The sequence below is a fragment of the Hypomesus nipponensis genome, chromosome 2, assembly GCF_054491055.1.
Source record: "Hypomesus nipponensis isolate SF chromosome 2, ASM5449105v1, whole genome shotgun sequence".
Classification (NCBI taxonomy): Eukaryota; Metazoa; Chordata; class Actinopteri; order Osmeriformes; family Osmeridae; genus Hypomesus; species Hypomesus nipponensis.
Genome location: NC_140362.1, coordinates 12,164,041 through 12,191,865, shown reverse-complemented (window position 1 = coordinate 12,191,865; position 27,825 = coordinate 12,164,041). Strand labels below are relative to the sequence as shown.

The 27,825-nt window shown below is 41.9% G+C and overlaps 3 protein-coding genes and 1 long non-coding RNA gene across 15 annotated transcripts; 3 read left to right on the top strand and 1 right to left on the bottom strand.

Moving 5' to 3' along the window:
* The first annotated feature begins 2,216 nt into the window (after positions 1–2,216).
* Positions 2,217–5,505, top strand: LOC146300822 (E3 ubiquitin/ISG15 ligase TRIM25-like). 5 transcript variants are annotated; one of them, XM_084706478.1, is made up of 7 exons: positions 2,217–2,479; positions 2,636–2,809; positions 3,145–3,240; positions 3,324–3,557; positions 3,681–3,840; positions 4,045–4,095; positions 4,429–5,505. In XM_084706478.1, exons 1-7 carry the CDS (start codon positions 2,219–2,221, stop codon positions 4,950–4,952), a joined length of 1,500 nt encoding a protein of 499 aa, XP_084562604.1. In that variant the 5' UTR covers positions 2,217–2,218; the 3' UTR covers positions 4,953–5,505. The 5 variants fall into 5 exon arrangements, with proteins under 5 accessions (XP_084562604.1, XP_084562603.1, XP_084562602.1 ...); XM_084706477.1 differs by having other exon boundaries at positions 2,217–2,809; XM_084706476.1 differs by having other exon boundaries at positions 2,217–2,809; positions 4,036–4,095.
* Positions 5,506–9,172: 3,667 nt separating this feature from the next.
* Positions 9,173–13,351, bottom strand: LOC146300821 (uncharacterized). 3 transcript variants are annotated; one of them, XR_014767055.1, is made up of 8 exons: positions 13,229–13,351; positions 12,513–12,783; positions 12,035–12,113; positions 11,834–11,932; positions 11,588–11,698; positions 11,348–11,477; positions 10,951–11,068; positions 9,173–10,848 (listed from the first exon to the last, which is right to left on the bottom strand). It is a non-coding gene; the product is annotated as an uncharacterized LOC146300821 (long non-coding RNA). The 3 variants fall into 3 exon arrangements; XR_014767061.1 differs by having other exon boundaries at positions 9,174–10,848; positions 12,571–12,783; XR_014767049.1 differs by having other exon boundaries at positions 9,890–10,848; positions 12,035–12,783.
* Positions 13,352–18,230: 4,879 nt separating this feature from the next.
* On the top strand, positions 18,231–26,664 carry LOC146300819 (E3 ubiquitin/ISG15 ligase TRIM25-like). 6 transcript variants are annotated; one of them, XM_084706474.1, is made up of 8 exons: positions 18,247–18,839; positions 19,175–19,270; positions 19,354–19,587; positions 19,707–19,866; positions 20,062–20,121; positions 20,459–20,895; position 21,170; positions 26,565–26,650. In XM_084706474.1, exons 1-8 carry the CDS (start codon positions 18,249–18,251, stop codon positions 26,648–26,650), a joined length of 1,665 nt encoding a protein of 554 aa, XP_084562600.1. In that variant the 5' UTR covers positions 18,247–18,248. The 6 variants fall into 6 exon arrangements, with proteins under 6 accessions (XP_084562601.1, XP_084562600.1, XP_084562599.1 ...); XM_084706475.1 differs by lacking the exon at position 21,170 and having other exon boundaries at positions 18,231–18,839; positions 20,459–20,536; positions 26,163–26,664; XM_084706473.1 differs by lacking the exon at position 21,170 and having other exon boundaries at positions 20,459–20,595; positions 26,264–26,664.
* Positions 24,578–25,433, top strand: LOC146300820 (ubiquitin carboxyl-terminal hydrolase 37-like). Its single transcript, XM_084706483.1, has 4 exons — positions 24,578–24,627; positions 24,836–24,911; positions 25,006–25,144; positions 25,356–25,433. The coding sequence occupies exons 2-4, from the start codon at positions 24,836–24,838 to the stop codon at positions 25,381–25,383; spliced, it is 243 nt and encodes an 80-aa protein (XP_084562609.1). The 5' UTR covers positions 24,578–24,627; the 3' UTR covers positions 25,384–25,433.
* Positions 26,665–27,825: the final 1,161 nt, after the last annotated feature.

The window sequence follows — 27,825 nt, the reverse complement described above, 5'->3', positions numbered from 1 at the left end:
CCCTCAGATCCTCTTCCTCCATGCACCTGTCTGTCCCCTCTGCCAGCCTCACCACCATGGGGAGTAGAGCATTCAGCCGCTCTGCTCCCCGTCTCTGTAACTCACTTCCACCCTAACTCAGAAATATTGATTCAGTCCCCCTTTTCTCTTTCCCCAATCTCTGTACTACTGCCTATTCCACGTAATGTCATTTGCACTGCTTCCTTCTGTTGTGTTTAATGTTGTTGTATTTCAAAATGTTTTGCTGCTTTTAATGTTTTTTATATACCTCTGTACAGTATACTTGAGTGCCGAGAAAGGCGCCTTTGAAAATAAAATGTATTAATATTATTATTATTAACTGACAAGATGTTATTAAGGAGACTGAAGAGGTTTGGCATGGACTCAGTCATCCTCACTAACTTCTACAAATGCACTATAGAGAGCATACTGACTGGTTGCATCATAGTGTGTTTTGAGAGCTGCACAAACAGAGACTGCAAGGTCCTACGTAGTGTGATCAGGTATGCTGAGTTCATCATTGTCAGGAAGCTTCCAGCACTACAAGACACTTACCACACACGATGCCTCAGGAAAGCTGGCAGGATTCTAAGAGACTGTTACCACCCACCCATCAGTCTTTTTATCCTGTTGCCTTCTGGCAGGCGATACCGAAGCATTCGGTCTCGCACATGCAGACTGGACAACAGTTTATTTCCAAGGGCCATCAGGCATCTGAATGGACATTGATATGGACATTGATACACTCTTGACACTTTCTTAGAAGCCACTTTACAAGCTGTCACTTTAAGCTACTGGTTGCACTATCAGCAATATTGCACTAATTGTACCCCACTTGTCTTTAGGTTAGTATAGGTATTTAAGGTTAGTATAGGTTATTATATGTAAGAGGTTTAGTATACTGTATTGTATATTATTTGGTATATTTAGGAGGTTTATTATATTTGAGCTCATCATAAGTGTAATCTATGTTCTGAGTACTTAAATGTTATGCCAGGTTTCTTTGTGTTGTCCTGTTCTAAGAATTTCAGTGCCCAGTTGTTCTGTGCATCTGTTAGAAAAGTTAAAGATGTAACTCTTATCCTGTATAAGAATGATTCTGTGTTCAGTATTCCTTGTGTGCAAAGAGAGGCCTAGCTCCAAATCTGAACTTTGGGTAAACATACAAGACCCTTATCTTGGGGCTGAGGACTAAGAAGAGGGGGGTTTGTTTGTTTGTTTAAAGGAGATACTGTTTGACAGTATGTCCTCAGCTAGAATGAAGACTGAGGTCTGGCGACCATTAGCTTGTCACCTAGTGGGGTTAGGGTTTATGTTGTAAATGTCCATTGCAAGGAACGCACACACGTAAACATGCATGCGCGCCAGGTCTATGCAAGGGAGCCCATGAAAGAAAAACCATGGGACATTTGCATGCCTTTGTTTTAGCCAATGTCTATGAAGAAATTTTCTGTTTAAATAGGTTGCTAGCACAACATGTTAGCGGACAAACTTTGTATCACGATGGCGTGTGATGTTTTGTCTCCTTGTGTGCCGGCCCCAAGCAATAAAGCTTTCTTAAACTTGTTCACCGACTGACTGTGCAATGCTTGATAGTTTAATATTTGTGACAGCATCTGACAATAAAAGACTTAAACTTGAAGTTGCAGTTCACATCAGACAATAAAATTAATTCAATGCATTTATTCTGAAACTTGATTGAGGTGTTCTAAGGGTTGTCTTGACCTTGACATATTTCCTTCTCCCTTTATATCAGCTAAATGATACACCATCTGTAAAGAAAGGTTTTTAGCTTTCATATAGGTAGAATGAAGTCTGCACTGATAGGTTCCACATAGCACACACGGCTGAGGCCTTACTGCAGGCCCTTTGCTCCATGTCATCTCCTCTCTCTCTCCCCTACATTTCCTGTCCCTCTTCACCGTCTCTATGAAAAATAATGAAGGCAGAAATGGCCCTCCCCCAAAAATGAAAAAATATGTATGTATATATATCACCCATGTATAGAGAGAGAAATCAACCCCATATATGGCAGCCTCACAAATGCTCACACACCTGCGCACACAAATACACACCTTTGACACAGTGTTCATTGTAATCATTCCTGAACCACTCCTCTTCTTGCTGGAACCAGGAAGTCCCTCCCTACAAGATCTCTTCAGAGAAAACAAAACTGATCTGTCTTTTTCTTTGTCTGAGTAAGAAGAAGAACAGTAAAATGGCTCAACAGGGAGTTCTGCTGGACCACAATCAGTTCAGTTGTTCAATCTGTCTGGATCTACTGAAGGATCCTGTGGCTACTCCCTGTGGACACAGTTATTGTATGAGCTGTATAAAAGACTACTGGGATCAGGATGATCAGAAGGGAATCTACAGCTGCCCCCAGTGCAGACAGACCTTCACTCCCAGGCCTGTTCTGAGGAAAAACAACATGCTGGCTGAGGTGGTGGAGAAGCTGAAGAAGACAGAACTCCAAGCTGCTCCTCCTGCTGACAGTTCTGCTGGACCTGGAGATGTGCTGTGTGACTTCTGCTCTGAGAGGAAGCAGAAAGCCCTCAAGTCCTGTCTGGTGTGTATGGCCTCTTACTGTGAGGCTCACCTCCAGCCTCACTATGAATCTCCTGCCTTTATGAAGCACAAGCTGGTCAAAGCCTCCTCACAACTGCAGGAGAAGATCTGTTCTCATCACGATGAGGTGATGAAGATTTTTTGTCGTACTGACCAGCAGTGTATCTGTTATCTGTGTTCAATGGAGGACCATAAAGGTCACAATAAAGTCTCAGCTGCAACAGAAACAACTGAGAAAAAGGTGAGAAACATAACTTCCATCTTTGATGAGATTTGTGTGAAATACAACTGGAGGCTGGTAATTCATAAGAAATAGTGATGAGATTTATTTATATTTAAATATAAAGAAGAAAATATAGCTGAAGTTAGCAAACAGACTACTTCGACTTTTCAGCTTCTTGTTGTCTTGGAATGAGCAAATGTTGTAGTTGTGTAATAATTTTGTAGCAGCCCACACTCATTTCAGGGAGTGAAAAGTGTACATCATTAATCTAATACGACATAAAATGATAACCATTTATAGTTTCTTAGTGCTTATTAACACACATTATTCATACCTTGTGTGTTTATCCTCAGCGGGAGCTTGGACTGAGTCAACAGAATGTTCAGAAGACAGTCCAGCAGAAAGAGAAGGAGCTGAAGGAGCTCCAACAGGCTGTGGAGTCTCTGACTGTGAGTACAGTTCTGGAAGACAGATCTGGACTTCAAGTGGGACGGGACAGAAATTAAGAAATGTGTCTGTGTGTTGTGTTCAGCGCTCTGCACAAGCAGCAGAGTTGGACAGTGAGAGGATCTTTACTGCGCTGATCCACTCTATTGAGAGAAGACGCTCTGAGGTGAAGGAGCTGATCAGAGCCCAGCAGAAGGCAGCAGTGAGTCAGGCTGAAGTACTGGTGGGGAGACTGGAGCAGGAGATAGCTCAGCTGAAGAGGAGATATGCTGAGCTGGATCACCTCTCACACACAGAAGACCACATCCATTTCCTCCAGGTACAGTAACTCACCTTCCATCTTCCACCATACCATACTGGAAGTAACTCACTATTTAGTTGTTTATTGTGTAGTTCTTTCCCACTAACTTTTCTCTCTCTGTCTATCTGTCTTTCTGTTCAGGGTTATCAGTCTCTCTCCAGCCCCAGTGTATCTTCAGATTTACCCAGCACCATCGCCCCTCATCGTAAGGACTTCTGTGATGTGAGGGAGGCTGTGTCCAAGCTGAAAGAGAAACTAGAGGACATCCTTACAGGGGAGTGGCCAATTATCACAACCACCGGTGGGTAAAACACACTAGACTTGCAGAGGGATCAAACAAGCATCCTGTAGATACACTGTAGAGATCATACAGGTATCCTATAGATATACTGTAAATGATACAAGCATCTTTCGACTAAACATTTGTCATTACCCACTATGAGGCATGTGTGTAACTTGATCTGACCTCGGTGTGAATGTGTTGGTGTGTTTGTAGTGAATCCAGTGGATCTTTTACTGCCACCAGAGCCCAAGACCAGAGCAGACTTCTTACAATGTGAGTGTCTTTCTACAGTTCTTTTCTTCTCTTCACTTAGAGGTACAACTACTACAAACAAACCATAAGCTACAAGACACAATCCATATTAGCTTCTCTAATAACAGCTGAACACAATAAACAGGGAGCACATATTAGTTGCACAACTGATGCACAACTGCCATCAGGGAAAATTGAGACAGCTTTTATATGTTGATGCATTGCCTTCCTGCCCAAACTTACTCCAGAGATAGAAATGAAAAATGCTAAATGTAGTTATCCACCAAATAAATACATTTGTGATACTATCTGACTGACTTAGTTTCTCTGATTCTGTGTCTGCTCTTCTCCCAGATTTCTGTCAGCTCACACTGGACGCAAACACAGCACACATACATCTATCTCTGTCTGAGGGGAACAGAACAGTAAAAAGTACTTCACAAGTCCAGTCATATCGTTATCATCCAGAGAGATTCTCTGAGTTCTTGCAGGTGCTGTGTGAAAATGCTTTGTCTGGACGTTGTTACTGGGAGGTGGAGTGGAGTGGAAGGGTTGGTATAGCAGTCTCATATAAAGACATCAGCAGAACAGGGTCAGGTCTTCTATCTCGATTTGGATACAATAATAAATCCTGGTGTTTAGAGAACTATGGTAATCTTTGTTATTTCAGACACAATAATGTTGAGACAGTAACATCAAGCTTTGGTTCCAGAGTAGGAGTGTACCTGGATCACATGGCAGGTACTCTGTCATTCTACAGCATCTCTGACACAATGACCCTCATCCACAGAGTCCAGACCACATTCACTCAGCCGCTGTGTCCTGGGTTGGCATCGCTGTCTTTAAAGGCCACTGCCAAGCTGTATGTGCTGGAGTAGTTCACATTAGTATCCTTCCCTCCTTACATTTCTGGTTGTGGAACTGCACCTCCTAACTTCAATTTCTGCTCTGAGAGTTTTGAGCTAGTTTTTACTTGTCTTCTCTGAGGGTTTCGATTGGCTATTGTGGGCAACTGTGAAGTCAACTTTATAATATTGGTGGGATAAAGGAGTACAGAGTAGAGAGTGTACCTGGATCACAGAGCAGGTACTCTGTCACTCTACAGCATCTTTGACACAATGACCCTCCTGCACAGAGTCTAGACCACATTTACTCACCCACTCTGTTTTAGGTTTGGTGTAATGGCTACACTACTGAACTGTCTAAACTGAAGTAGAGGTCACCATAACTGTCTATCTTTCTTATCTCTTCTGATTTGGTCTTACAAGGAAAATTATTTATCTTCTCCATGAATGTCAGGGTCAGGGTTAGAGACCGTTAGAGATTGACTCTCATGTTTAAGTATAGAATACTCAAGCCAGATCCTGTGATGGTTTTAAGAGTCAGGGTCAAGCATCAGCTTTTGTAGGTTAACGTAATGTGGAAGAAAGTTTTGTCTGTCTCCACTAGAATGGTCTGAATGCATTTTTTGGTTCTGTGTTTAAAAGTATTTGACACTCACCTGATTGGAGATTGAGTTTAACGAACACCTCAACATGACAATGACCTGTGAGACACAGTGATGCCTGCAAAGTCTCTCTAACACATGAAGGCCAGAGGACAGAAATGATAGTAGAAAGGGATAACAAAGATAACATTCAGCCAACAGGTGTCTGTTAATCAATCAGGCAGATATGACATCATAGACCCATGCATGTAAATAGAGAGTTCAGCCTATTATGCTTGTATTGCTTCAACTGGTGATGTGGTTTCCTACATAAAGAAATGTCAATGTAGTTATAGGAAAGTGTTTGTTTTTAACATTTAATATGAAGATAAAATGTTTGTTATTTACCAAATTGTAAGTTATGTTGCATAAATAACGTTTTTTAATGAATAAAGGTTCATGACGAAGCATGTCTCTCATTTTCCTTTTAATATTAGGTAAGAGTCACATGACACATTACATCCAAATATCTCTGTAGTGTATCATCACTGGATATCACTGCCTACATATCAAACTGTTTTCATGAGGCTTTAGAACAATTAACATAATATATTAAACATTAAAATGTTTTCCTTTAACATGAGGTAAACCTACGAGGCCAACATAGGGAGACATGTTCTTTGCAATGGTCATTAAAAGATTAAGCATATAATAGAAGAATTAAACAGAACATTGTTTGTGATGGACCCAACCGCTTCCTTCTTTTTCAACTCTCATCCACCTCTCTGTCTCTACTCTTTTCCCGCTGCTCCAGTGCCGTGGCTGTCCAGGACTTGTCCATCACAACAAAGCAACAAGCAGATATCATGTCCACCCTCAAGAGTCTACTCAGCTTTCTGGACTTTCAGAGTGGCCAGGGAGAAGGAAAAGACAGGATCAAGCTGCTGGGGTGAAATACTCTAAATACTGAACTTTGAAAACATTGTGTTTCCGAGATTGATGTATTTTGTTGTTCCAGAATCAAGTAACCTAATGAGTGAATTGCTTTAATCTATCATTTACATTGAGATTACATTAACTACTACATAAGCACACACAGCAATACCCATAGAAACAACATTGTAGCTACATAGGAATTGTTACAGTATGTAACTCTGGATATCTTTTCACACAGATTGCCTAATATTGGAAACACATGCTTTCTTAATGCAACCCTGCAGTGCTTGTTTGCACTTCCGGAATTCTCCACCAACATCATGAGGCAGGAAGAGATCTGGGGGCCTAGCACTGATACTATGCTACCTGCTGCTATCTGTGCACAGATGCTTCCATGAACTCCAGGCAGCCAGAAACGACACCAGTATGGGCAGGAGAACTTCAAAAAATCTCAAAAAGAAGATTCTGTACAGGGTCAAGAACTGTCTAGCACAATACAACGAGGTACCACGAAAATTACGAGCAGGTAGAAAATGCAGAATAAATTGCTATTACACTAGCAGGAAAAATCGATGTTGTTGCTCAAAATATTGCCGTCATATTTACATTTACTGTTGTTGTTTTGTGTTATCTTTCTTGCTCAAAGGACGCACACGAGCTCCTTATATTTGTCCTCTGCCAGCTAAAGGCTGAGGGGGAGTCTCTGAGGCATTACATCTGCCCAGTGGCCAGCCTGGAGTTTAATATGCAGATCGAACGCACCTGCTGCAGGTAACAGCTCACTCCTCTGGGGCCCTGAGGCCTTGCTGACGTTTACATCAAAATATTAAAGCATCAGGAGTAGAATACAGTCAGTGGTTTAGGATTGATGTTGGTCTTCTCCATATCCCCCCCCCCCTCTTAGATGTGGAGAGAAGGTTTACAGAGAAGAACCTTTCAACTTCCTGTCCCTGGAGTTGTCTCCATGCCTTAAGAAAAGTTTGTGTCTGTACTTCAAGGTCAGTATTTACAGTTTACTCTGATGGAATTTGCATCTAATGATGCATCTTCTATCAACTCACCATGATTCCCATACTTTGAACTTAGTACATGTAGAACTGGGCTAAGTTAGTCTTCAGCTAGAGAACACGGCTCCAAAATCTTCCCACTGTGATGTGTACTTCTAGGCAGTAGCTGTGGAGTGCAGATGTGAGCTGTGTCTGGGTAAGCAGGCGTCTGTGGTCAGCAAGCTCCTCTCCCTTCCCCGGTAAGATGTCCAAAACCAGACCTCAAGGTGTAAATGATTGATTTGCTGATTGGTGTAATGGTGACTGGTAATTGAGTGCATTCATTCAGTGCTGGCTTCTGTCTTCCATGTCTGTGTGGGTGCAGTGTTCTGGTTCTCCATATGAAGAGGTTCAGTTTTGAGGATGGGAAACTGGTCAAAAGGACTGAAGACATGGCCATCCCAGGAATTCTACCACAGTCCTGTCTCTCAGTCTGTGGGGATGAAACCAAGTAAGAATCCGCACACCCATTTTACACTCCACAAAGAAGTACCTCCGACTTTCTTCATGGTTAAAACAACAGTTATTTAACAAAGACTTACCTGCTCAAGTAAGAACTTTTTGCTCTAAATTTGAAGTTTGTTGCATAAGGATTTCTCACTTTCTTTGCTGTACAAACAATCTATGTTCAGTATAGCTTGTAAAGTGTCTTGTGACACGCATACCGTGCAACGTAGTCGTGCATTGGCTGCTGTTTCTGCCTCACGCTTGGTGACGTGTGTCACCTGCTCACCGATGGCAGCTGGTAGCCCCTCTGCACTGTGGCAAACACCAGGACTGATACCATGTGCAAGTATAGCATCATTGCTCATTGCTAATTGTCATCGGGATGTGCTCGACACAGGCCCAACTGTCATCACATAAACAGCAGCACTACTGACACCAAGACTGCTGCCGCCCTTTCCTCCAGTACAGGTAGAAAAGCTGTTATATCACACACACATACAGACTTAAACAGACCTGATGCAAGCAATGGGACTTTGTAGGCAACCTAGGATCTGAGTATGCTTTGTTCAAGCTTTGTTTCTGTCATTTACAACATTTGCCCTCACCCCAACTTCAGGGTCAGTTACCAACAGCCAGGCACTGAGGCCAGAGAGCAGAGGGACAGCTGTGGTGAGGAACTGAATAGGAAAAGAGAGGAAGAGAGAGAGGGAGCTGTCAAAATGAATGACACTGAAAGATTGAGTTCATTATTGAGATTAGAGATCCGTCAAAGATAGAAAGTCGATCAAATGTTTTGGGTGTGTGTGCTTTCCTGTAATGGTTGGGGGAAAAGCTGCAGCCATTTTAACGAGTAAACTAACGTACTTCCTTATTTCAGATGGACAACCCAGGAGACACTGGAGTCTACCGCTTGTCTGGGATCATCTCTCATGTGGGAGACATTATGAACTCTGGTAATTATCTGCAAAGACCCTGTTTTACTACATAGACACACAAAGACACAGTAACCAAGAGCTTGAACTGTGATCCATCTCTATTGCTCCTCAGGCCATTACATCAGTGACGTTGCCCAGGGCCAGGGTGATGGGTGGCTCACTCTGGATGACACCAATGTGATAAGAACAGACGAGGCCACGGTGCGGGGGGATTGTGCATCTCTGGCCTACATCCTGTTCTACACCTACAGGTAAGGCTTCTCTGGCCTACATCCTGTTCTACACCTACAGGTAAGGCTTCTCTGGCCTACATCCTGTTCTACACCTACAGCTAAGGCTTCTCTGGCCTACATCCTGTTCTACACCTACAGGTAAGGCTTCTCTGGCCTACACCCTGTTCTACACCTACAGCTAAGGCTTCTCTGGCCTACATCCTGTTCTACACCTACAGGTAAGGCTTCTCTGGCCTACATCCTGTTCTACACCTACAGCTAAGGCTTCTCTGGCCTTCACTCATCAGCTAAACCGTAAGGGATTCAACTTGAGTTGACGTTATTTTCTTTCTCTCTTAATCTTTCTAGTTTTAGTGGAGAAGGTGAAGGACACTAGACCATCAGGGGCCCTCTATCAACCAGGATCCCCCTCTCCAGCAGTGGCCTGCTAGACCACCAGGAGCCCACCCCTCTAAGAACAGATGTTGTCTGCAGTCAAATGGCATATTGTTACAAATAGAATGGTCTTCTGGCCTCTGATTTCAACCTCATAGCCTCTGGTCTCCAGTAATCATACATCATCTAATAAAGGTGCTAAAATGTTTCTAAAGCCATAAGTGTCTTTATCAATAGAATTAAATAGTAGACAAAGATGAATATTAGCAAGCGCTGAGTTATATTCCGCAGGCAAGTTTCATAAAACAAAAATAAACAGCACCCATCTTGTGAATCTTTAGTTTTGGAACCCAATGGGTTAGTGGTTTTTAAATCATCAAAATATAATAGAATTTGTAAGGCATTGGGATACTTTTCATACAATTTGTGCCTTATGAAATATAAACCATTAGAGTAATCACACATTTTACCATCACATCTATCATAAGATTGCCTATATAATTATTTTCACTATTAGAAAGGAACTTTACTGTGTCAGAGATAGAGATGTATTGACAAGTATCAGCTGCCAGTATTTGGGTTAACCTTTTCTGTCTGTGTCACCTCTATAACCTAAGAACATTTCCTTTGGCTTCATCAAAGACAGTTTCTCTGAAAAATACTTGCACATTTCGTAAGGAGTGTCAACTTCTTCAAACACGTTCTGTGTCAAAATCCTCTAGTAAACTTTGAACAGCCTGCTCATTTTGTGGTATAGAATACATGTTAAGCACAGCAAGCGATTTTTGTTGTAAACATTCAATTGTTTTGTCAATTAACTCATTTGTGCAACCAACACTTCTCTGTACACCAGTCAGAGTGGAATTTGACGTAGAGTACATTTAGTTTACAAAAGTGGCAGCTGTGGTAGGCTTGACTACAGACTAAAGGGTAATCCTGTCCATCAGAAAGTGTGTGGACATGTCAGAGATGATTAACAAGCCTCCTTACATCTCTAGAAATTTGTATTTTGCACTTTTGACAGATGTACATGGTGACTTAACTTACAGAACCTGCAAGTTTTGCGACAAGCTCCATGATTCTGGATCTCTTCCCACAAGAGATCTGCAAGCCATAAACATGCTCCATGAACTTAAAGACTGCTGCAACCTGTAAAGGATAGGCCAGGTTGCAAACCCAGTACAGCTTAAAGAATTTGTCAAGACCGCATGTCAGGCCTTCATCTTGAAGTGGAATCACAACACGATCGTTGGCTGCGATGATGACATACTGCACTGCACTGCTGAGCTGGGGTGTCCTAAGCTCACAAGGTGGGGTTGGTTCACTGTTGTTGCAGTCTCAAGGTTCTCCAGGAGGCTATAGATGATGGTTCCTGTCTGAAAAACAAACATCCAAAACACAAATTTGTTAATTCATACCAATCCCATGGAACAGAATATGGACACATTTAATTCATTCAGACATTAAAAGTATCTTACAGGCTTTACGTCCAAGATGTAAGCGCTGACTTCACGCTGCATTTACTTCATCCCTGACTGCTTCCCGATGCAGTAGGTGGCAGACAATGGGTCAGCATCTTGAGGGCTCTGAAACATTCTCAAGAAAGCGCAAGTACCACACAGTCACATAAGATTTTTTTGGCTTGTCTAATAATCAACTCATCCATTTTAGGCCTTTACACCAATGTCTCAACAAAATTTCAAATTTCAAAACAATTATGAACTTGTTCAACATCGGAACATATCATTATTGATTTACTTTGTTTTAAAAGTCTTTCACACAACAGAATACAGAAAATGCTTCATAAATTCAACATTATACAAGGACTTTATTGGTCACCCCATTTTTTTTTTATAAACATTGCTTGCAACTTACCAGCACTCTCAGGTTGTGGTGGTCCTTCAACGTTCTTTTCCAGTGCAGCCAGCTTTAGCAACTTTGGGACAAAGTTGCGGAGAAAGAGATCTGCTTTCCCTGGACACATTTACCCAAAGTCCTTGTCGATCTGAAGAGTTGTAATAACCGCAAGACAAGACATAAGCATGTACTTAATCACTAAATAAATGCAATCTCATTCATTTAAGTTACAGTGATAAAATAGGCAAACTGACTTACCGGATATGGTACATCAATGAAGCCGGGGTAATGTTCTAAAATGTCTGCCACAGTGGGTGACTGACTTGTTATCCAAAATCTACGGTGGGCGTAGGTCTTCTCCATACCCATCTCAAATTGACAAAGGATTCTCAGGAGTAGGCTTCATCCTCTTAATCACAGTCATCCACTATTTGGCAGACTCTTCATCCCCCTCTGTAACTTCTTCCGGTGTAACAGTAATTTCAGATGACCCACAACACAAACCCCTTTTGCGATAACGCCGCTGTCTCTAAGGTTCCGCCGTAGATTTCTCAGCTTGTCCTCAAGAAAGCCTGAATGGCTCTTTGGATCGTAAAAATGCTCCTAAAATATGTAGAATACCATTAAATTAGTGATAGTATTTTATTATTAGTGAGTCAATAAGAAACCATACACTATTTTACACCTGATTATTTACTCACATACCTTCATTTTAATCTGAAGTGACGGAAAGATTGTGACAATACCTCTGGCAAGAAGTTGTTCATCAGCACTTACTGGGTAACTGAAAAGTATAAAAGAGAACACAATTTTGTTATTAACAATTAAGCCCCTCCCCGCAAATAAAATCAGTCCATGAAGAAAATGTACTGATGTAACCAGGTTGTAATCAGCCTCCATAAATTACTTGCAAAAATATCTCAAGGTCTGGGATCACTACTTAAATACCTGTAGTAATGTCCTGGTTCGAGAGAATGATAAAATAGACATAAAATATATTGAATAACAAATTTGTCTTTGGCTGTGGATGATTGATTTCACACAGAGAATGACAACAAACATATGGTAACTCTCTTCAAGAGAAAATTGTATTATATAATTTTTTTTTCAACAATGCATGTCACATTTCACATATCAAAACAAAAACAAAAAATATATATATATATTCTGGCCAGAAAACTACCTTTTAAGTTTTGCTGCAGCAATAGTCAATTTGATTTTAGTTGGGCACAAACCAGTACCTGTTTTGAGCTCAGTCTATAAAAAAACAACTAATAAACAGGTAACCGACGATCCTCCGAATCCACACAAAGGAAAGATCTTGTGACACAATGAAATGGAAATCCGAACTCAGGCCTTAAGTTCAGAATCCAGTCCGCTGTCCACCACGCTCACTCCCCACACCGCTGGCCGACTGGAACACCGCTCCTCCGTCGCATCCACACCGTCTCTCCCTATAGCGACAGATGGTTTGTGACACCACAAAATCAAAAGAAAAAATCAAACACTTCAGGATATTTATATCTCAAGTGTTTTTCTCTGAGAGCTAAATGCTCACCGCTTCTCTTTCTGCAGCACGTTCAGAAAAAAAGAAAAGAAAACACCTGCGTTGCGCCATTACGTTAAGATCAAACTTACGGCAACAGGCAGGCACATTATGAGCAAAAAAAATCTAAACCCAGCACCACAGATGAAATTTGTGTGACCACATAAATCTAATGAGTAATATGCATAACATTGATAACAATTTAGCAATTACTTTACCATTGAAAACAAGACCACGTTTCCTCCAGAACTAGCTAGAGTGTCTCCCTCATTTCAACTGTAGCCTACGCTAACATAGTGGTTTCAAATTTGTACAAAATAACAGTAAGAACTCAACATAGTATATCAGCTTACCTATAGCAACAGATGGTTTTGTGACACCACAAAATCAAAAGAAAAAATCAAACACATGATATTTAAATCTTTAGTTTTTTCTCTGAGAGAAATGCTCAACGCTTCTCTCTCTGCAGCACGTTCAGAAAAAAGAATTGACAACACCTGCTTTGCGCAGCTGCCACCTAGTGGTCACTACCGCAAAGTGTTTGACACTGTTGAAAAGTGTTGCAAAAGTAAAATAACTCAATTAGGCAAAGTCACATAACAAAAAAAAATTACAATTGGAAAAAAACAATAGTTAAACACAAAGTATGAGTTAAGTTCTGAACACAACCCTCAGATTTTGGGTGGGTTACACTTATCCCCTTCTTTCAACAAAGTAGCTAACAGCAGTCATTACCAATATCCTTCTCCATTTCTCAGTTAAAGTCCCGTTCTCCTGATAGAACGCCAAAATCTGGGGTTCTTTCTGTTGGAGATGACTCTTGAAGTTCTCAGGATTAAGATCATTAGGTGATCTTGAACACTAAATTAACATGCCAAGCCAAAAACAGTTTACACAAAATCAGTTATGCTCTAAATAAATAAACTTCAGCCAAAACTCAAGAACTTGCCTTCTGAAACATAATCATCAATAATTAAATGTAAGTAATTTAATTAGATTAAAAATATATTATGTAATTCTAGCCCCGGTACACACCAACTTCTCAGAAGCTTACCTCAAGATGATTAGTAGAATCAGCCTCTGGATTCAGTACAGCCACAGAATTTAGGGGCACGGTATTACACTAAAAGTTGTAGGAATTAGAGAGAGGTGTTAAAAAGCAATGCTGACATTACTGCCAATTAATGTCCTGTAACACACATGCAACAAATTAATAAAACTAACATTGAGCAGGACAAAGTTTAAATGTATTGGCTGGGAAAAAGAAATAGTTAGGATAGAAAGGGATTGAGCGTATTTATGTAGTATCTATTAAATACCACAGTGTACATACCTGCCTGTCTGTGCTACAGCTACCAGCAGTGTCATCGATGTCTGACTTAACTGACTTGATTTGAATTTGGAACTTATTCAAATGTTCAATATGACTGTTCACATCAGTGTCGACATATTCATTGAAATCAGAGCAGAATTTAAGAATTCAAAAAATTTCAGTTTGGCAAGGCAATAATGATATACTGGCATCAATGATTTCCTCGGCTGTCCTGACAGTGTGTGTGTTTTTTCAGATTTCTTGCCCATCCAAGAACACAGCAATGAGGGATTTTGGAGAATCCACCATTGTACGGTAAACATAAAATACAAATTATGAATATGGTTTGACACAAACATTATTTATGTTCTTACGCATTAATTTAACAAGCAGTTATTTTTACAGAAGAGTAAAACCATGGGATGCCATCGAACCTTAGCTATCGTACCTAGCCTACTGGGTGTTAATCACCTCAGAAAATACACTAACAAATAAGAAAATAAGTAAATCGAATTAAAGACTGAAGCTATGTACCTTTTTGTTTCACATCCTAACGTCGTAAAACTGTTAATGATATGCCAGTTGAAATATGCATTTTCAAACTAAAGGTAGATTTAAAGTTAAACAGGGTCAAAGCTCAAGTGTGTGGGGAACAGTGTGCAGAGAAAGGGGTAATTACCGTGATGGAGGAGGCGTAGACAGGGGTGAGGGGGCCTTGGGGAGGTGGGTAGAGAGCGTCAAACTCAGCCGTGGAGGCAGACGCTGGCGTGAGTTGGTCTGGTAGATAGGGCCGTGGTGGATGAATCCAGGGCCCGCGCCTCCCAGGAGGTGGGATTGTGGTGGAGGGGGCCCAGAGGCCAGCAGCCATGGCCATGGCGAAGCACTGGGTCCTGGTGGGAGCGAGGCGGGTCCCCTTCCCCTGGATCCCTTAGGGGGGTCCAGTTCGCCGAGGAAGGGGGCCAGCATAGCGCGGGCTGTGGACGTTGTCCACCTCGGTGTGGAATTGGCTGGCAGGGAGGAGGGGGATGATGGTGGTGTTGGAGGCCAGGAATTTGTTCTGGAGAACAATGTAGTCCCTCTCCTGCCGAGGCAGACCAGGGTCCCCATTAATGAGGGGGACAAAAATGGAGGCCCGTGGGAACACAGCATGACGTCAGCCTGGGGATGGGAGTAGGCAGGGGGCGAGCTGCGGTTGTTCAAACTGAAAGAGAAGACCACGTGGCTGAAATGGATGTTTCAAACAGTTTTCATGAGGCTTTAGAACAATTCAGATAAAACATCAAACATTATGATATGTTTTTGTGTAACAGGAAGTTAACTGACAAGGCCAACATAGGGAGACATGTTTTTTGTATTGGTCAGCGAAAGGTTAAATATATGATAATACTACTAATATTCATACAAATAACCTCTGTGTGGGTATTAGAATTGAAATGTATTCCCACTTGGAAACTGGCAGGGACTCTATTCCTGCCCTGAGCAAAGACATATGCAACATTGAACAACCATATCAACCGTCTCCGCCCCTCCCTCACCACCCACATTGCCGCCATTCTTGTACACAATCTCGTCACCTCCCGTTTAGATTATTGCAACTCCCTCCTTTTTGGCCTCCCTCACAAATCCCTCCATAAACTTCAACTGGTCCAGAATTCAGCTGCCTGCATTATAACTCGCAGCCCCTCTATCCACCACATCACTCCTGTCCTTCAACAGCTCCACTGACTCCCATTCCAGTTTTGCATACAATACAAGATTCTCCAGTTTACATTTAAGGCCATCCACCACCTCACCCCCCCCCCATATGTGTCTGATCTCCTCCAGGGTCCCACTACCTCCCACTCCCTCAGATCCTCTTCCTCCATGCACCTGTCTGTCCCCTCTGCCAGCCTCACCACCATGGGGAGTAGAGCATTCAGCCGCTCTGCTCCCCGTCTCTGTAACTCACTTCCACCCTAACTCAGAAATATTGATTCAGTCCCCCTTTTCTCTTTCCCCAATCTCTGTACTACTGCCTATTCCACGTAATGTCATTTGCACTGCTTCCTTCTGTTGTGTTTAATGTTGTTGTATTTCAAAATGTTTTGCTGCTTTTAATGTTTTTTATATACCTCTGTACAGTATACTTGAGTGCCGAGAAAGGCGCCTTTGAAAATAAAATGTATTAATATTATTATTATTAACTGACAAGATGTTATTAAGGAGACTGAAGAGGTTTGGCATGGACTCAGTCATCCTCACTAACTTCTACAAATGCACTATAGAGAGCATACTGACTGGTTGCATCATAGTGTGTTTTGAGAGCTGCACAAACAGAGACTGCAAGGTCCTACGTAGTGTGATCAGGTATGCTGAGTTCATCATTGTCAGGAAGCTTCCAGCACTACAAGACACTTACCACACACGATGCCTCAGGAAAGCTGGCAGGATTCTAAGAGACTGTTACCACCCACCCATCAGTCTTTTTATCCTGTTGCCTTCTGGCAGGCGATACCGAAGCATTCGGTCTCGCACATGCAGACTGGACAACAGTTTATTTCCAAGGGCCATCAGGCATCTGAATGGACATTGATATGGACATTGATACACTCTTGACACTTTCTTAGAAGCCACTTTACAAGCTGTCACTTTAAGCTACTGGTTGCACTATCAGCAATATTGCACTAATTGTACCCCACTTGTCTTTAGGTTAGTATAGGTATTTAAGGTTAGTATAGGTTATTATATGTAAGAGGTTTAGTATACTGTATTGTATATTATTTGGTATATTTAGGAGGTTTATTATATTTGAGCTCATCATAAGTGTAATCTATGTTCTGAGTACTTAAATGTTATGCCAGGTTTCTTTGTGTTGTCCTGTTCTAAGAATTTCAGTGCCCAGTTGTTCTGTGCATCTGTTAGAAAAGTTAAAGATGTAACTCTTATCCTGTATAAGAATGATTCTGTGTTCAGTATTCCTTGTGTGCAAAGAGAGGCCTAGCTCCAAATCTGAACTTTGGGTAAACATACAAGACCCTTATCTTGGGGCTGAGGACTAAGAAGAGGGGGGTTTGTTTGTTTGTTTAAAGGAGATACTGTTTGACAGTATGTCCTCAGCTAGAATGAAGACTGAGGTCTGGCGACCATTAGCTTGTCACCTAGTGGGGTTAGGGTTTATGTTGTAAATGTCCATTGCAAGGAACGCACACACGTAAACATGCATGCGCGCCAGGTCTATGCAAGGGAGCCCATGAAAGAAAAACCATGGGACATTTGCATGCCTTTGTTTTAGCCAATGTCTATGAAGAAATTTTCTGTTTAAATAGGTTGCTAGCACAACATGTTAGCGGACAAACTTTGTATCACGATGGCGTGTGATGTTTTGTCTCCTTGTGTGCCGGCCCCAAGCAATAAAGCTTTCTTAAACTTGTTCACCGACTGACTGTGCAATGCTTGATAGTTTAATATTTGTGACAGCATCTGACAATAAAAGACTTAAACTTGAAGTTGCAGTTCACATCAGACAATAAAATTAATTCAATGCATTTATTCTGAAACTTGATTGAGGTGTTCTAAGGGTTGTCTTGACCTTGACATATTTCCTTCTCCCTTTATATCAGCTAAATGATACACCATCTGTAAAGAAAGGTTTTTAGCTTTCATATAGGTAGAATGAAGTCTGCACTGATAGGTTCCACATAGCACACACGGCTGAGGCCTTACTGCAGGCCCTTTGCTCCATGTCATCTCCTCTCTCTCTCCCCTACATTTCCTGTCCCTCTTCACCGTCTCTATGAAAAATAATGAAGGCAGAAATGGCCCTCCCCCAAAAATGAAAAAATATGTATGTATATATGTCACCCATGTATAGAGAGAGAAATCAACCCCATATATGGCAGCCTCACAAATGCTCACACACCTGCGCACACAAATACACACCTTTGACACAGTGTTCATTGTAATCATTCCTGAACCACTCCTCTTCTTGCTGGAACCAGGAAGTCCCTCCCTACAAGATCTCTTCAGAGAAAACAAAACTGATCTGTCTTTTTCTTTGTCTGAGTAAGAAGAAGAACAGTAAAATGGCTCAACAGGGAGTTCTGCTGGACCACAATCAGTTCAGTTGTTCAATCTGTCTGGATCTACTGAAGGATCCTGTGGCTACTCCCTGTGGACACAGTTATTGTATGAGCTGTATAAAAGACTACTGGGATCAGGATGATCAGAAGGGAATCTACAGCTGCCCCCAGTGCAGACAGACCTTCACTCCCAGGCCTGTTCTGAGGAAAAACAACATGCTGGCTGAGGTGGTGGAGAAGCTGAAGAAGACAGAACTCCAAGCTGCTCCTCCTGCTGACAGTTCTGCTGGACCTGGAGATGTGCTGTGTGACTTCTGCTCTGAGAGGAAGCAGAAAGCCCTCAAGTCCTGTCTGGTGTGTATGGCCTCTTACTGTGAGGCTCACCTCCAGCCTCACTATGAATCTCCTGCCTTTATGAAGCACAAGCTGGTCAAAGCCTCCTCACAACTGCAGGAGAAGATCTGTTCTCATCACGATGAGGTGATGAAGATTTTTTGTCGTACTGACCAGCAGTGTATCTGTTATCTGTGTTCAATGGAGGACCATAAAGGTCACAATAAAGTCTCAGCTGCAACAGAAACAACTGAGAAAAAGGTGAGAAACATAACTTCCATCTTTGATGAGATTTGTGTGAAATACAACTGGAGGCTGGTAATTCATAAGAAATAGTGATGAGATTTATTTATATTTAAATATAAAGAAGAAAATATAGCTGAAGTTAGCAAACAGACTACTTCGACTTTTCAGCTTCTTGTTGTCTTGGAATGAGCAAATGTTGTAGTTGTGTAATAATTTTGTAGCAGCCCACACTCATTTCAGGGAGTGAAAAGTGTACATCATTAATCTAATACAACATAAAATGATAACCATTTATAGTTTCTTAGTGCTTATTAACACACATTATTCATACCTTGTGTGTTTATCCTCAGCGGGAGCTTGGACTGAGTCAACAGAATGTTCAGAAGAGAGTCCAGCAGAGAGAGAAGGAGCTGAAGGAGCTCCAACAGGCTGTGGAGTCTCTGACTGTGAGTACAGTTCTGGAAGACACATCTGGACTTCAAGTGGGACGGGACAGAAATTAAGAAATGTGTCTGTGTGTTGTGTTCAGCGCTCTGCACAAGCAGCAGAGTTGGACAGTGAGAGGATCTTTACTGCGCTGATCCACTCTATTGAGAGAAGACGCTCTGAGGTGAAGGAGCTGATCAGAGCCCAGCAGAAGGCAGCAGTGAGTCAGGCTGAAGTACTGGTGGGGAGACTGGAGCAGGAGATAGCTCAGCTGAAGAGGAGATATGCTGAGCTGGATCAGCTCTCACACACAGAAGACCACATCCATTTCCTCCAGGTACAGTAACTCACCTTCCATCTTCCACCATACCATACTGGAAGTAACTCACTATTTAGTTATTTATTGTGTAGTTCTTTCCCACTAACTTTTCTCTCTCTGTCTCTCTTTCTGTTCAGGGTTATCAGTCTCTCTCCAGCCCCAGTGTATCTTCAGATTTACCCAGCACCATTGCCCCTCATCGTAAGGACTTCTGTGATGTGAGGGAGGCTGTGTCCAAGCTGAAAGAGAAACTAGAGGACATCCTTAAAGGGGAGTGGCCAATTATCACAACCACCGGTGGGTAAAACACACTAGACTTGCAGAGGGATCAAACAAGTATCCTGTAGATACACTGTAGAGATCATACAGGTATCCTATAGATATACTGTAAATGATACAAGCATCTTTCGACTAAACATTTGTCATTAACCACTATGAGGCATGTGTGTAACTTGATCTGACCTCGGTGTGAATGTGTTGGTGTGTTTGTAGTGAATCCAGTGGATCTTTTACTGCCACCAGAGCCCAAGACCAGAGCAGACTTCTTACAATGTGAGTGTCTTTCTACAGTTCTTTTCTTCTCTTCACTTAGAGGTACAACTACTACAAACAAACCATAAGCTACAAGACACAATCCATATTAGCTTCTCTAATAACAGCTGAACACAATAAACAGGGAGCACATATTAGACAGTTGCACAACTGATGCACAACTGCCATCAGGGAAAATTGAGACAGCTTTTATATGTTGATGCATTGCCTTCCTGCCCAAACTTACTCCAGAGATAGAAATGAAAAATGCTAAATGTAGTTATCCACCAAATAAATACATTTGTGATACTATCTGACTGACTTAGTTTCTCTGATTCTGTGTCTGCTCTTCTCCCAGATTTCTGTCAGCTCACACTGGACGCAAACACAGCACACATACATCTATCTCTGTCTGAGGGGAACAGAACAGTAAAAAGTACTTCACAAGTCCAGTCATATCGTTATCATCCAGAGAGATTCTCTGAGTTCTTGCAGGTGCTGTGTGGAAATGCTTTGTCTGGACGTTGTTACTGGGAGGTGGAGTGGAGTGGAAGGGTTGGTATAGCAGTCTCATATAAAGACATCAGCAGAACAGGGTCAGGTCTTCAATCTGGATTTGGATACAATGATAAATCCTGGTGTTTAGAGAACTATGGTAATCTTTGTTATTTCAGACACAATAATGTTGAGACAGTAACATCAAGCTTTGGTTCCAGAGTAGGAGTGTACCTGGATCACATGGCAGGTACTCTGTCATTCTACAGCATCTCTGACACAATGACCCTCATCCACAGAGTCCAGACCACATTCACTCAGCCGCTGTGTCCTGGGTTGGCATCGCTGTCTTTAAAGGCCACTGCCAAGCTGTATGTGCTGGAGTAGTTCACATTAGTATCCTTCCCTCCTTACATTTCTGGTTGTGGAACTGCACCTCCTAACTTCAATTTCTGCTCTGAGAGTTTTGAGCTAGTTTTTACTTGTCTTCTCTGAGGGTTTCGATTGGCTATTGTGGGCAACTGTGAAGTCAACTTTATAATATTGGTGGGATAAAGGAGTACAGAGTAGAGAGTGTACCTGGATCACAGAGCAGGTACTCTGTCACTCTACAGCATCTTTGACACAATGACCCTCCTGCACAGAGTCTAGACCACATTTACTCACCCACTCTGTTTTAGGTTTGGTGTAATGGCTACACTACTGAACTGTCTAAACTGAAGTAGAGGTCACCATAACTGTCTATCTTTCTTATCTCTTCTGATTTGGTCTTACAAGGAAAATTATTTATCTTCTCCATGAATGTCAGGGTCAGGGTTAGAGACCGTTAGAGATTGACTCTCATGTTTAAGTATAGAATACTCAAGCCAGATCCTGTGATGGTTTTAAGAGTCAGGGTCAAGCATCAGCTTTTGTAGGTTAACGTAATGTGGAAGAAAGTTTTGTCTGTCTCCACTAGGATAGTTTTACTGCAATTTAAATTTCTGGGTTTGTAAGTATTTGACACTCAGCTGATTGGAGATTGAGTTTAACGAACACCTCAACATGACAATGACCTGTGAGACACAGTGATGCCTGCAAAGTCTCTCTAACACATGAAGGCCAGAGGACAGAAATGATAGTAGAAAGGGATAACAAAGATAACATTCAGCCAACAGGTGTCTGTTAATCAATCAGGCAGATATGACATCATAGACCCATACATGTAAATAGAGAGTTCAGCCTATTATGCTTGTATTGCTTCAACTGGTGATGTGGTTTCCTACATAAAGAAATGTCAATGTAGTTATAGGAAAGTGTTTGTTTTTAACATTTAATATGAAGATAAAATGTTTGTTATTTACCAAATTGTAAGTTATGTTGCATAAATAACGTTTTTTAATGAATAAAGGTTCATGACAAAGCATGTCTCTCATTTTCCTTTTAATATTAGGTAAGAGTCACATGACACATTACATCCAAATATCTCTGTAGTGTATCATCACTGGATATCACTGCCTACATATCAAACTGTTTTCATGAGGCTTTAGAACAATTAACATAATATATTAAACATTAAAATGTTTTCCTTTAACATGAGGTAAACCTACGAGGCCAACATAGGGAGACATGTTCTTTGCAATGGTCATTAAAAGATTAAGCATATAATAGAAGAATTAAACAGAACATTGTTTGTGATGGACCAACAGCTTCCTTCTTTTTCAACTCTCATCCACCTCTCTGTCTCTACTCTTTTCCCGCTGCTCCAGTGCCGTGGCTGTCCAGGACTTGTCCATCACAACAAAGCAACAAGCAGATCTCATGTCCACCCTCAAGAGTCTACTCAGCTTTGTGGACTTTCAGAGTGGCCAGGGAGAAGGAAAAGACAGGATCAAGCTGCTGGGGTGAAATACTCTAAATACTGAACTTTGAAAACATTGTGTTTCCGAGATTGATGTATTTTGTTGTCCCAGAATCAAAGTATCTTAATGAGTGAATTGCTTTGATCTATCATTTACATTGAGATTACATTAACTACTACATAAGCACACACAGCAATACCCATAGAAACAACATTGTAGCTACATAGGAATTGTTACAGTATGTAACTCTGGATATCTTTTCACACAGATTGCCTAATATTGGAAACACATGCTTTCTTAATGCAACCCTGCAGTGCTTGTTTGCACTTCCGGAATTCTTCACCAACATCGTGAGGCAGGAAGAGATCTGGGGGCCTAGCACTGATACTATGCTACCTGCTGCTATCTGTGCACAGATGCTTCCATGAACTCCAGGCAACCAGAAACGACACCAGTATGGGCAGGAGAACTTCAAAAAATCTCAAAAAGAAGATTCTGTACAGGGTCAAGAACTGTCTAGCACAATACAACGAGTTACCACGAAAATTACGAGCAGGTAGAAAATGCAGAATAAATTGCTATTGCACTAGCAGGAAAAATCGATGTTGTTGCTCAAAATATTGCCGTCATATTTACATTTACTGTTGTTGTTTTGTGTTCTCTTTCTTGCTCAAAGGACGCACACGAGCTCCTTATATTTGTCCTCTGCCAGCTAAAGGCTGAGGGGGAGTCTCTGAGGCATTACATCTGCCCAGTGGCCAGCCTCGAGTTTAATATGCAGATCGAACGCACCTGCTGCAGGTAACAGCTCACTCCTATGGGGCCCTGAGGCCTTGCTGACGTTTACATCAAAATATTAAAGCATCAGCAGTAGAAGACAGTCAGTGGTTTAGGATTGATATTGGTCTTCTCCATATCCCCCCCCCCCCTTAGATGTGGAGAGAAGGTTTACAGAGAAGAACCTTTCAACTTCCTGTCCCTGGAGTTGTCTCCATGCCTTAAGAAAAGTTTGAGTCTGTACTTCAAGGTCAGTATTTACAGTTTACTTTGATGGAATTTGCATCTAATGATGCATCTTCTATCAACTCACCATGATTCCCATACTTTGAACTTAGTACATGAAGAACTGGGCTAAGTTAGTCTTCAGCTAGAGAACACTGCTCCAAAATCTTCCCACTGTGATGTGTACTTCTAGGCAGTAGATGTGGAGTGCAGATGTGAGCTGTGTCTGGGTGAGCAGGCGTCTGTGGTCAGCAAGCTCCTCTCCCTTCCCCGGTAAGATGTCCAAAACCAGACCTCAAGGTGTAAATGATTGATTTGCTGATTGGTGTAATGGTGACTGGTAATTGAGTGCATTCATTCAGTGCTGGCTTCTGTCTTCCATGTCTGTGTGGGTGCAGTGTTCTGGTTCTCCATATGAAGAGGTTCAGTTTTGAGGATGGGAAACTGGTCAAAAGGACTGAAGACATGGCCATCCCAGGAATTCTACCACAGTCCTGTCTCTCAGTCTGTGGGGATGAAACCAAGTAAGAATCCGCACACCCATTTTACACTCCACAAAGAAGTACCTCCGACTTTCTTCATGGTTAAAACAACAGTTATTTAACAAAGACTTACCTGCTCAAGTAAGAACTTTTTGCTCTAAATTTGAAGTTTGTTGCATAAGGATTTCTCACTTTCTTTGCTGTACAAACAATCTATGTTCAGTATAGCTTGTAAAGTGTCTTGTGACACGCATACCGTGCAACGTAGTCGTGCATTGGCTGCTGTTTCTGCCTCACGCTTGGTGACGTGTGTCACCTGCTCACCGATGGCAGCTGGTAGCCCCTCTGCACTGTGGCAAACACCAGGACTGATACCATGTGCAAGTATAGCATCATTGCTCATTGCTAATTGTCATCGGGATGTGCTCGACACAGGCCCAACTGTCATCACATAAACAGCAGCACTACTGACACCAAGACTGCTGCCGCCCTTTCCTCCAGTACAGGTAGAAAAGCTGTTATATCACACACACATACAGACTTAAACAGACCTGATGCAAGCAATGGGACTTTGTAGGCAACCTAGGATCTGAGTATGCTTTGTTCAAGCTTTGTTTCTGTTATTTACAACATTTGCCCTCACCCCAACTTCAGGGTCAGTTACCAACAGCCAGGCACTGAGGCCAGAGAGCAGAGGGACAGCTGTGGTGAGGAACTGAATAGGAAAAGAGAGGAAGAGAGAGAGGGAGCTGTCAAAATGAATGACACTGAAAGATTGAGTTCATTATTGAGATTAGAGATCCGTCAAAGATAGAAAGTCGATCAAATGTTTTGGGTGTGTGTGCTTTCCTGTAATGGTTGGGGGAAAAGCTGCAGCCATTTTAACGAGTAAACTAACGTACTTCCTTATTTCAGATGGACAACCCAGGAGACACTGGAGTCTACCGCTTGTCTGGGATCATCTCTCATGTGGGAGACAGCATGAACTCTGGTAATTGTCTGCAAAGACCCTGTTTTACTACATAGACACACAAAGACACAGTAACCAAGAGCTTGAACTGTGATCCATCTCTATTGCTCCTCAGGCCATTACATCAGTGACGTTGCCCAGGGCCAGGGTGATGGGTGGCTCACTCTGGATGACACCAATGTGATAAGAACAGACGAGGCCACGGTGCGGGGGGATTGTGCATCTCTGGCCTACATCCTGTTCTACACCTACAGGTAAGGCTTCTCTGGCCTACATCCTGTTCTACACCTACAGGTAAGGCTTCTCTGGCCTACATCCTGTTCTACACCTACAGGTAAGGCTTCTCTGGCCTACATCCTGTTCTACACCTACAGGTAAGGCTTCTCTGGCCTTCACTCATCAGCTAAAACTTAAGGGATTCAACTTGAGTTGACGTTATTTTCTTTCTCTCTTAATCTTTTCTAGTTTTAGTGGAGAAGGTGAAGGACACTAGACCATCAGGGGCCCTCTATCAACCAGGATCCCCCTCTCCAGCAGTGGCCTGTTAGACCACCAGGGGCCCGCAAGACCAGGGGTTCCCAACCTTTTCCCCAGGAGACCCCAAATTTAACTTTCAAAATCCTTAACGACCCCCCCTTCCCGCCTTTACTATTAGTTAATCATTGTTAGATGATTTTCTGTCAGAAGATGGGCCAAGGAAAGCACCACAATGAATTGAGTTGACTTTGTTTATTAGATCGAGCTGCTCGGATCAGGTCACCGGATCAGGCAGAGTGGTTGACATGAGTGAGAAACATGTCTCTCATCAATCAAACAGGAAATACTGTTATCTGTTCTCAAGTTTTTAATAAATGCAACAACAGCAGAATAATTAACACAAGAAGCAACAATTCAGAAGGATATTTTTTTCTTTGCAGCACCAGGCTCCACTTTCTGCTCATATTTATAATAATAAAATAATAGAAGCAAATCATAATCTACTCAATCGCATTGAAAATATATTCTCCCCGTGTCGTTGACAAATTAGTAGACAAAAGAATGTCCTGCTTTATTTCGGCGTCTTCAATGTACTGTACATATGCAGTGAGTACTGCTTCATTTGCCACAGTAGAAATGTCATCAAGTTGGATAGAAAATGGGTACATCTTTAACTTTTCAACTAACGTCTTCTCAACATAATCTGCCATTCTGTAGATTCTGTCTTTTTCTTTTTTTTGGGCTGCTCTGCTCTTCTCCCAGATTCCTGTCAGCTCACACTGGACCCAAACACAGCATGCATACAAATCTCTCGATCTGAGGGGAACAGAACAGGAACAGTTACTTCAGTCCAGCCATATAGTTATCATCCAGAGAGATTTACAAACAATTGGCAGGTGCTATGTGGAAATGCTCTGTCTGGACGCTGTTACTGGGAGGTGGAGTGGAAAGGAATGGTTGATATAGCCGTCTCATATAAAGACATCAGCAGAACAAGGTCAGGTCTTCTATCTCGATTTGGATCCAATGTTAAATCCTGGTGTTTAGAGAACTTTGGTCAATGTTTTAATTTCAGACACAATAATGTTGTGACAGTAACATCAAGCTTTGGTTCCAGAGTAGGAGTGTACCTGGATCACATGGCAGGTACTCTGTCCTTCTACAGCATCTCTGACATAACGACCCTCATCCACAGAGTCCAGACCACATTCACTCAGCCACTCTATCCTGGGTTTGCATGTTGGTCTTTGCGGTCCACTGTCAAGCTGTGTGAGCTGGAGTAGTTCACATTAGTGTCCTTCCCTCCTTACATCTCTGGTTGTGGAATTGCACCTCTTAACTTCCATTTCTGCTCTGAGAGTTGAGAGGGAGTTTTTCTTGTCTTTTCTGTGTGTTTTAATTGGCTTTTGACACTGATCTGTGGGCAACTGTGAAGTTGACTTTATGATATTGCTGGGACAAAGGAGTACACAGAGTACAAAGTGTACCTGGATCACAGAGCGGGTACTCTGTCCTCCTACAGCATCTCTGACACAATGACCCTCCTGCGACCACATTCACTCACCCACTCTGTTTTAGGTGTGCAGTTTGGTATAATAGCTAACTCCTGAACTGTGTGAGCTGAAGTAGAGGTCCCCATAACTGTCTGTCTTCTATGTATCTTCTGATTTGGTCTTACTAGGAGAATTCTGTCTTCTTTGAATGTCAGGGTCAAGGTTAGAAACTGTTAGAGATTGACTCTCATGTTAAAGTATAGAACACACCTCAAGCCAGATCTTGTGATGATTTTAAGGGTCAGGGTCAAGCATCAGCTTTAGTAGGTTAACGTAATGTGGAAGAAAGTTCTGTCTGTCTCCACTAGAATGGTTTGAATGCAATCATATAAATATAAGTATTTGACACTCAGCTGATTGGAGATTGAGTTCAACCAACACCTCCACATGACAATGACCAGTGAGACACAGTGATGCTAGCAAAGTCTCTCTGGAGCATTAAGGTCAGAGGACAGAAATTATAGTAGAAAGGGATAACAAAGATAACATTCAGCCAACAGGTGTCTGTTAATCAATCAGGCAGATATTACATCATAGACCCATGCATGTAAATACATGGAGAGTTCAGCCTAATATGCTTGTATTGCTTCAACTGGTGATATGGGTTCCTACATGAAAAATTGTGAACAGAACACTATGAACAGGAGATTTTCGTTAATTACCTGATTGTAAGTTATGCTGCATAAATACCACAGGGTTATTCAAGAATAAAAGTTCATGACAGCATGTCTCACATTTTCTTTTTAATATAAGGTAATAGTCACATGACACATTACTCTCTGTAGTGCATTATCACTGGATATCACTGCCTACATTTCAAACAGTTTTTGACACACATGCTAGACATATAGGTGTTACTTAAGATTCTGCTTTGACTTTTTATATACAGATCAATGCTGTGATCA